Genomic DNA, 9,335 nt, shown 5'->3' with positions numbered 1-9,335 from the left:
TTGCTGTAGGTACCATAGTAAATGATTGGTCCTTCTGTCTCCTTCACTGTATCCAGTAAAACTACTTTGGTCCGGTACCAAACTTTTATTTAACAGGTCAGGTAGTCAGAAAGGCCAATAGTCACTGTAATATTATACCCAGTCATCATTACATTTAAAAACGTGAGTACATTGTGTAGGTATAACATTGTTATTTTTTTGTTAAAAAATAGATTTAATATAAATATAGTCAACAATATACAAAGCATAAAAAAATATTACAACAAAAATAAGTCTTTTATACAAAACAAAAATACAGTATATGTGCTGATTTAGATTCAGTGATTAAAGACAACTCTCTTACGTAAAGTACTGACAGGAGCCGAGCACTGTTGGTGATCGCTACCCTCAGCTGCCATTTCTGACACACGCTGGTTGATAATTGTATGCATAGTTTGTAGGTCATAATGATGACCAGAATATTGCATAAACACATCATATAAACATGAAATGTACCATGATCCCTCTTGCTTGCTCATATATGCAGTGTTGCCTTGTGTTGTAGCAAATCCATAGAAGAAATCAGCTTCAGTTGGTAATGAAAAGCTCTCTTTTTGGGGTCCATGGGCAGCTCCATCTGATTCTACAACATCATCACCTTTGGACACACGAGATGACTGAATAAAGAAGAGCTTCGGCTTACCAGTAAGATTAGGACAATTACTCCCCTTGAAGGGAGCAACCAAATCGTCCATCTCAACTAACTGACTATCAGAACCAAATATGTTATTGTTTAGTCCATGGCTTAGGATACAACACACAAAGCTGTCACCATCTTTGTGTTCATCCTTCGCAGCAACTTCGGTGAGGTATTCCATCATCTGGTGACTCGTAAGATCTTTCTTTATCTCAACTGTATAATTGAGCCGTGTAAACAAATAAAACAACCTTTGAGCATCTTTCTCAGTCCCTCTCCTTTTATCATGATCAGCAAACGTCTGGTTACTGATGATAACACACAAGCCATGACAGCTACTGTCCATATTATATGCTGGTGGTTCAGGTGGCAGATTTGGTGCAGGGTAGGGATGGTAGTAGGGCTCATGGTAGGCATACTGCTGGGGCATGTAGTTAGCCATACTCTCCTCAGATGGCATCACCATATCCTGCATGTGTTCTGGATGAGCTGTCATCATTGGTAGTGTCGGTGTGTGGTAACCAAGTGGATGTGAAATCACGCCTTCCTGGTTTGGTAGAGGATAACCCCTTATCATTGGTGGTGGTGTATGATATCCTAAATGATACAAGAAACAGGATGTTGTCACTCTCTACAGTCCCTTCAATACATCATTGTTTTATATTTAGCAACAGGGGAAACACCCACCTGATTGTTGCGGTTGGCAAAAACCATCAGCCAAAGAGCTACCTTCTTGTATTGGATGAGTGTCAATGGTGGTGAGGCTGCCAAAAGCTTTCACAACACTTTCAGTGTCCTCATAAAGATATGCATCCCTCCTACCAGGAGGTTGATTAAATTGCGGCGTAGACGTAGATGGTCCCTTGTTCTCTGGTGGACTCAACAGTTCCTTCAGTAGGTGGAACCTGTCAATGCTATTAAACAATTCCTTCAAATATTCCAAGTTATCTACTCCCAGTTTGCCACAGTCTTCCAGTTCTTTCCACAAAGTTATGCCACTAGTGATGTTCTCCACCTTGATGTGGTCTTGACACAAATATTTCAGTTGATCAAGATCATCTGAGGTCAGATTGTCTGATAGGTGCTTTAACTTGTAGCGGAATTGATAGGCTCGGTCACGTTCGGTGTTCATTGTGCTGTATAAACCATAATATAATCCACTAATGACTATACATAGATAGTAGCCAGCATATTATAAACTGATCTATGTCAATATCATTGATACCATATCTAACTGAAAGTGGTGGCACCAAATTAATATAATATATATATACTAAACACAGACACATTATAAAAAGATTTATTGGCATTGTTGTACATTTACAATAAGTTGTAAACACCACTTAAAATACTGAAACAGTATAACAAGTTTAAACGCGTATGTACACATTCAACATACTGCAGCACTATTGAGGCCCACAGTCACGACATATTCTTACTCTTTGTTAAACTTATCCTTGTGACCGTACAGTGATGTTCACTTCGGTGGATTACTTTGTCCCTGAGGTATTTCCCGTCTTATACCATAACAATGGAAGTCGTCGTGTAAATTCCCATCAAACGCCCCATGACGTAAGTGCCAAGAACCACAAGTTTGGGGAAGCCTCGGGATCTTTCTTTGCGTAGCATGGGCGGATGTCATCTAGTATAAGTAAGTGTACCTATATGTCTCATATTCCAGTCAGTAGAGAATTTTATGCTCGATTTCCCGCCTATTATAATGTTTTTTGACCTTTGTGCGTTATTTCAATTGTTGTCATTACATTCTCGTGACTTGCACAAGTAGTTTGATCCAGAAAATGCCCTGTCATGACGGAAAGAAAGTCAAAAGTGATATTTTACTAGTTTCTTTTAATATTGTTCATACAGCACTGAAATTATGGGGTCACAGTCAGGCGAGTTTCGGAGAACATTGACTCATTTGTCTAAACACATTGACTCCAGTACACTAGCGGATTTGAAATACCTTGGCCAAGATGCTATTGCTGCAGCAAAAATGGAGAAAGTCAAATCACCACTAGAGTTCTTTCAAGCACTTGAGGAATGTGGTAAGATATCTGTGAACAATGCTAGCTACTTGGCTGATCTACTTGAGTCGGCAAATAAGCCATATTTAGCAGAAAAGTTAGTTCCATTTATGGGAGGCCACTCAACAAATAATGCTTTTCAAGAATCTCTGCTGTCTTTAAATCAGCCACAGCACTTTCAACAGAATACTAATTTCTTTGATGTACCAGAAAGTCAACTCAACACATATCGTTTATTACTAAGAAGAATTTCAAACTCACTTGAACTACAGCAAGTTCGTACGATCTGTTATCTCTCACAGGAAGCAGAATATGCTGGCATACAACATAGAGCTAACCTCAGTGGTTTAATGCTTTTCAATTTCTTTGAACAGCAAGTGATCATATCACCCAAAAATTTGCAATACTTGCGAGATCTGCTGCACAGTGTTGGTCGACTCGACCTCTGCAACTGGATTGATCAGTACACAATGACATACATGCACGGGCAACCTGTAACACTGAATAAGCCACAAGCTCCAACAGCAATGTATAACCAGCACCACATCCCTGCAACAGGTATGAAATCCAATTTACTGTATTGAGTAGTTGTGTGTTGGTGGTATTGTGAAATTTTAGCTTCTAAACTACTTTATACACCAGCATTTGTCATGTTTCTGTAGCATATGACAAACATGTCACATGTAGTTTATGTGAGTAGTCATGTTGGTACATTGGTGTGCTTGTAGTTGTTGTGCTTGTAGTTATTGTGCTTGTAGTTGTTATGTTTGGTGGCCTGAGCTAGCATTATTATATAAGCTTTACAGTGACCACCATTACCATTATTATAAGATTACAATTGTGAACGCTATTTTCAATCTACAAAAGGGAAAACCAGTATGTAACTATTGTATTGTTTAGGCATTCACTGTATCTAGGAACTACAACAACTATATTTTAAATCAACTGTATGTGTTCAATAGCGTTTTAAGTACTAAAAAGTACCATGCCTCCATGTTAGGATGGTTGCATGCCATGCTCAATGATCTGTAACCTATTTCACCATCTTTATATTGAATCAACTATTTCTTTAATAGCACCACCTTTTGGAGACCATCACCAACAGCAAGCACCATATGATACACAATATGCACCTGGTAGCTTGAATACGATACAGTCAAGTCATAGCAATATTCAGGATCAGCAGGTGTTCTCAACACCAACTCAAGTGGAAAATGATGATGAAAGAGGTGCACTTACAACTTCTGCAAACCAACTGGACCAAGTAAGAGAGCAGCGTGGACAGCTTGAGTCAATAAGAGGGTCAATGGATGATGCTGTCTACCACAACAAACTACAACAACTTGAAGAGAGAGAATTGCAATACAGAAGGGACCTAGAGCAGAAGGACAGACAACTACAGCAGCATCAGATGCAACTACAGGACAAAGAGGAAATGATTAACCAACTCACACGGCAGTATGAACAACAGTTACATATGCTGCGTGAGGTAAAGACTGACTCCAACAGTGAAAAGGAGAGGTTGCAGCAACAGATACGTGAATATGAGAAAATGATTAGACAAAATGTTGTACAAATTCAGGCCCTGAGGGAAGAAAATGCTCATGTGCCAATCCCATTTGGTCCAGTAGCAGAGAAGTACCCAATGAAGAAGACCCCACATGGTATCGCTGTCATCATCAACAATTCTGAATTTTATTCCAATGATTCCTCCACTGAAGCATTGCCAAATCGTCGGGGTTCACAAGTTGATGAGGAGAACCTTCGTGTTACTTGGGAGTATCTCCAATATGATGTACGAGTCTTGAGAAATCTTACTGCTTCAGAGCTCACTCGTCAGCTAATGCAGATTGCCCTAATGAGTCATGAGAATTATGACAGTTTTGTGTGCTGTATCCTCAGTCATGGCTACCTTGATGGTATATATGGTACTGATAGTCAACCAGTGAAGATCAATGATATTGCCAGTCTGTTTAAAGGAAATTTCTGTCCAACACTGTCCAATAAACCAAAGCTTTTCTTCATTCAAGCTTGTCGTGGGGAGGATGAAGATAAAGGGGTTACTGTCCAGAAAGATGCCAGGGGTGATGATGATGCTCTACGTCATTCTCTACCAAGTGAAGCTGATTTTTTGTTTGGTTATGCTACTCCACCTGGCAGCGTGTCATGGAGAAGCCCTCGATATGGTTCCTGGTATATTTCCAAATTGTGTGAAGTTCTTGTGGACAATGCTCCACAGCAAGACCTTCTCAGTATGTTAACGATGGTCAACAGCAAAGTATCAGAAGCTTATACCACTCAAGGTTACAAGCAGTGTCCTGCACCAGTTACCCTGCTACGCAAACAAGTTTGGTTCTTTGGAATGGTTTCATAATATACTTATATGTGTATTTGATGTTGTTTTGTATAAAAACTGAGACATGCATTTTTAAACCGCCCTTGTGGTATATATACTTTATATTAATTGTAAAATATATAATTATGGTGCTCATGAAAATTAATGTACTATACTGTAAAGAAAGTTAATAATTGTAAGATACACATGTATTATCCATGGAGCATGAACTAGTAAATTTGAAGCATTGATGTTCAAAATCAGCTGGGAGCTGTACCCCATGTTTCCCTAAACCTGTAGCATGAGGCCAGATTAAAGCATTGAAATGTTTTCAGATATAATTATGCATGTACACTACATAATGTGTATAGTTTAGCTATATGACTCATCCAGACTCCAGAGCATTAGACATGTTACATGCGAATCATACATTAGGCCACTCCAATAGGTAATTATGTTTCTGGTCCATCGCCCGCATCCTTTTCACTGAGGAGAATATGAAATTTCAGAAATACATGGGTATAATGCCCGCATCAGCTTTTTGAAAAACCTATAGATTTCAGAAACAAATATTGGGCTGCAACAAGTATGCTAAATCTAACTATCTAAGTGCCATAATTTATATTTTATCAGTGAAAACCTGCAAGAAATGGGCAGAGTGCATAGTACGGATCGATATACTCTAATAGAACAGTCAGTAAATCACAAAAATACTCTAATTGAGCAGTCACTTCATTGTTGCTTTGTTGCTGAACTCCGCACCTAAAACTGATTTTCAAAGGACCAGAAACATAATTACCAATTGGAGTGGCCTTATACTGTATGAGGTATAGCACATCACATGCCCTCCATTAAGATTGTTTTACCAATCATGGTTAGGCCAGGCCAAGTTGATTGACAGTTTATCGTCCGGGATATTTGAAAAAGTCATGCGGGAGGGAGGTCATTTTTCATATTTCATAATGTTTTTAACATGGAAAAACATTTAAAAAGTAGCTTTACACAGTTGCTAGCTACTTTAACAATGATTGCAGAGCTTATTTGATTACGTCACTGTTAATACTTAGCTATTCGTTTATGCAATCTCTCTTTAGAAATCCATTTATTGAAGGTACTAACGAGTCCAGGCTGGGAATAATCATCACGTTTGTTGCACACACCATGTTTTAATATAAAAAAACGAGCTCAGAAGCGTAAGCAATGATTATCACGTGAGAAATAATGAATTATGAAATTATTGCTCTATTCCTAAAATCCCATGCGGGCGGTGACGATAAACTGTGAATTAATTTGGCCTGGCCTTATAGTCCATTTCAAAAAGCAAAGTGGCCATGAATGACTGGCTGCCATTCAGTAGGCCGGCATTCGGCTAGTTCACGACTACTCTGTATGCATGATCTGTGGTGAACTAGCTAATGCCGGCCTACTGAATGGCACGGGATGGCATGCACGTGAATATGTTTGCAATAGCTTGTTAATTTTACTTCAAATACAATTATCAGACAGGCCTGGGCTGCCAAGCAGGGCCGCCCAGAGAAATTAAGGGGCCCAGGGCAAGGACTTAAAGTGGGGCCCCAGATTACCGAAGCTGTACTGCACCTATCGATGCATTGCCCCACCACCCCCCCTTCCCCCCTCGGGCGTAAGTGGGGCTTTACAGGGGGAATTGACACGAAACTACTCCACTACGGGGCATTTGACGATCGTTCAGTAAGCACCCAAATATTTTTTTGTTGTAACTTTCTTCGCTATGTCAAATCCGAGTAAATCCCGCGTTGCAACTGGGGGGGTTTTACTCTTTTCACCACCTTTCATAACCCTTACGTAATATTAAGCTCAAAAGCATCCAGACTTCCTACTGTAGTTGCTGCTCTCTCTCTTCGACTTTAGGGCATGCGTCTAGTAGTTGCCGCGAGTAGTCGACTTTAGGGGATGCGTCCAGGTTTTTCCCTGAGTAGTCGACTTTAGGAGAAGCGTCCAGTAGTTGCCACGAGTAGTCGACTTTAGGGGAAGCGTCTAGTAGTATTAGCGTTAGGGTTAGGGTTAGGGTTCAGCTTTGGTTTCTTCTTCACCTTTAGGGTTAGGTTCTTCTTACTATAGCTATATACAGCTTATTTCGTTAGTCACATTTATAAGATACAAAAGAAGGGGGTCAAGGGAGCTAGCAGCGGTAGCATAATTGGTAGTATACTGGACTATCACACTGGGATCCCGGGTTCGATCCCCCTTCATGATTACATTTTTTTTTCGCCTTTTTGGTTCACTGTTTTTTGTCTAAGTTCTATAGCAGGGGCGGATCCAGGAGTTGGCAAGGGGAGGGGCACAAACAGGCTAAGTTGTAAGTGCATATCAAAACTTGTGTAAGATATTCCGGATTTCCGAATGGGTTACGCCCGTTTCGTATAAAATAACACCGTCCTCTAAACAAGGCGCCATAACTTCCGCGTACTTTGGTTGACAGGCACGAAGTTTGGTGTATCAGATTCCTTGATGAAAGGCGATTCGATTCATGTGTAAGTTCTTTGTGTAGTAACGAAAGGGAAGCTTAAAAAGGAGCCTTGTACCGCGAAATTTACGTGTTCAGGATGCCCGTAATAACACGTGTTTTTAAACATATTTCTATAAACTAATCTGTTTAACAATTTGTACGGTCGGAGTCTTATTAAGCATCCTTCGCTGCGTAGAATGATACCAAATTTAGCGAATTTCATTGAGGATAACAACTTGTAAATTGGGATTTTCCAGGCGAGATAATTAAATTTTCCAATAGGTTAATGTATGGAGCGCGTATTATGTCATCATCAGCAGTAAATAACTGTCGCTATAGCGACATTTTCCCATTTGTACGGTCGGAATTGGATAGAGAAATTCAAGGGCTTTCTTTTATTGTATGGTGTGCTGTAGAAATTTTGTGAGTTAAAGGTTGTAAATTAGTGTTTTTGTGTGTAGTGTAAAATACATGTATTTTGTATTGGACAGCAAAGGACAAGGAATGATGAGATTTTATGATCAGCCTGTTTTACCAAGTTGAGGTTTCAAAAAAGATATTAAACAGATATTAGATTTGTTTAATGCATAATTCTTAATTTTTAAAGGTTTAACCCAGTGTTTGAAAACTTTTAATGTTGACCACCTGAAAATGCCTCATTTGACAAATCACATACATATGTTTTGATATGAGAGCCAGATTCTCTAGTTCAGTGCTGCATTTTTGAAGTAGCAAATAATCACCTCTTAGTAGTGTCTCACTGTTGATTTTTACCATTTTGGCCTTTTCAGATAGTTGTAAAGTCTTACAAGTTGTTTTAAAGGCCCTGAATGTCTTAAACAACTACGACGCGATAATTATTTTTAGAGGCGCTTAGTACGTACGAAGGTGCTGAAAGACAATTTCACGGTTAGTTTGACTTTGGTTCGTTTTGATTTCAGGTGAAATTGTAATAAATGCTAGTAAAATGTGCATATTTTCATGAGTTTCTTGGCCTGACAAAGTTTAGTTGCTATTTTAATCAGAAGTATGGCTGGCTCCTCCACTAGGTTAGGGAGGGTGGGGGGCATTTGCCCCAAATGCCCCATCCTGGATCCGCCATTGTATAGGGATATGAAATAGGGTGAAAAGAGTGATACCCGCAACTGGGGCCAACGGTGGGGATTTTACACGATAGGTTTGCCCTACTATGGGGCATTTGACATTCGGCTGTGTCAAATCCCCACTATAGCCCCATATATGCCCGAAGGGGGGGGCAGTGGGGCAATACATTGATAGGTGCATAAAGTTGAAGACCAAAAAAAAAAAAAAAAATAGAGGTCATGACCTGCTAACAATCACAATAGCTACCCCTCACCAACCATATCTCCTTATCTATAAGCTTACTACACTACTCCTCTGAAGAATACTGTGACTGCTCTATTAGAGTATTTATTTATTATTTTTATATCGATCTTTTAAACAGGTATTCAAGGGGGGTTTCGTTATGTACAGACATCCTAGTCTCGTGGCTGCCCAGCCGGGCTCGCGCTAATGCGCAAACACCGTTTGGTGACAATGCTCGAGTTTCTTGGGCCCGGAAGTGCGATCCAGCCAAAATATTGGCTGGCCAATCAGAATCGACGAGTTGCATAATCGCATGAATGTATTGGAAGTAGACGAAAAAGCAGACTATTTAAAGCCATTTTATCAGAAGTTACTCACCTAGGTTGTTCAAGATGTTTGTTGTCAAGTTGTTTTTTCCGATCTCACCTTATGAATCGTGACTCGACGTTTCACCAGAAATGAAACGCTTCCTCTACTAATTAC

General features: G+C 39.7%; 2 protein-coding genes across 3 annotated transcripts; one reads left to right on the top strand and one right to left on the bottom strand.

Moving 5' to 3' along the window:
• Nucleotides 1–142: 142 nt before the first annotated feature.
• LOC136266840 (caspase-3-like) lies at nt 143–2,309 on the bottom strand. 2 transcript variants are annotated; one of them, XM_066061865.1, is made up of 3 exons: nt 2,076–2,309; nt 1,364–1,812; nt 143–1,273 (listed from the first exon to the last, which is right to left on the bottom strand). In XM_066061865.1, exons 2-3 carry the CDS (start codon nt 1,806–1,808, stop codon nt 318–320), a joined length of 1,401 nt encoding a protein of 466 aa, XP_065917937.1. In that variant the 5' UTR covers nt 1,809–1,812; nt 2,076–2,309; the 3' UTR covers nt 143–317. The 2 variants fall into 2 exon arrangements, with proteins under 2 accessions (XP_065917937.1, XP_065917936.1); XM_066061864.1 differs by having other exon boundaries at nt 2,116–2,305.
• LOC136266838 (uncharacterized) lies at nt 2,188–5,244 on the top strand. Its single transcript, XM_066061859.1, has 3 exons — nt 2,188–2,327; nt 2,546–3,261; nt 3,780–5,244. Exons 2-3 carry the CDS (start codon nt 2,556–2,558, stop codon nt 5,075–5,077), a joined length of 2,004 nt encoding a protein of 667 aa, XP_065917931.1. The 5' UTR covers nt 2,188–2,327; nt 2,546–2,555; the 3' UTR covers nt 5,078–5,244.
• The last annotated feature ends 4,091 nt before the right edge of the window (nt 5,245–9,335 follow it).

The sequence above is a fragment of the Dysidea avara genome, chromosome 9 (assembly GCF_963678975.1).
Source record: "Dysidea avara chromosome 9, odDysAvar1.4, whole genome shotgun sequence".
Lineage (NCBI taxonomy): Eukaryota > Metazoa > Porifera > Demospongiae > Dictyoceratida > Dysideidae > Dysidea > Dysidea avara.
The sequence above is the reverse complement of the archived record's forward strand: the minus strand, read 5'-3'. Positions and strand labels throughout refer to the sequence as shown.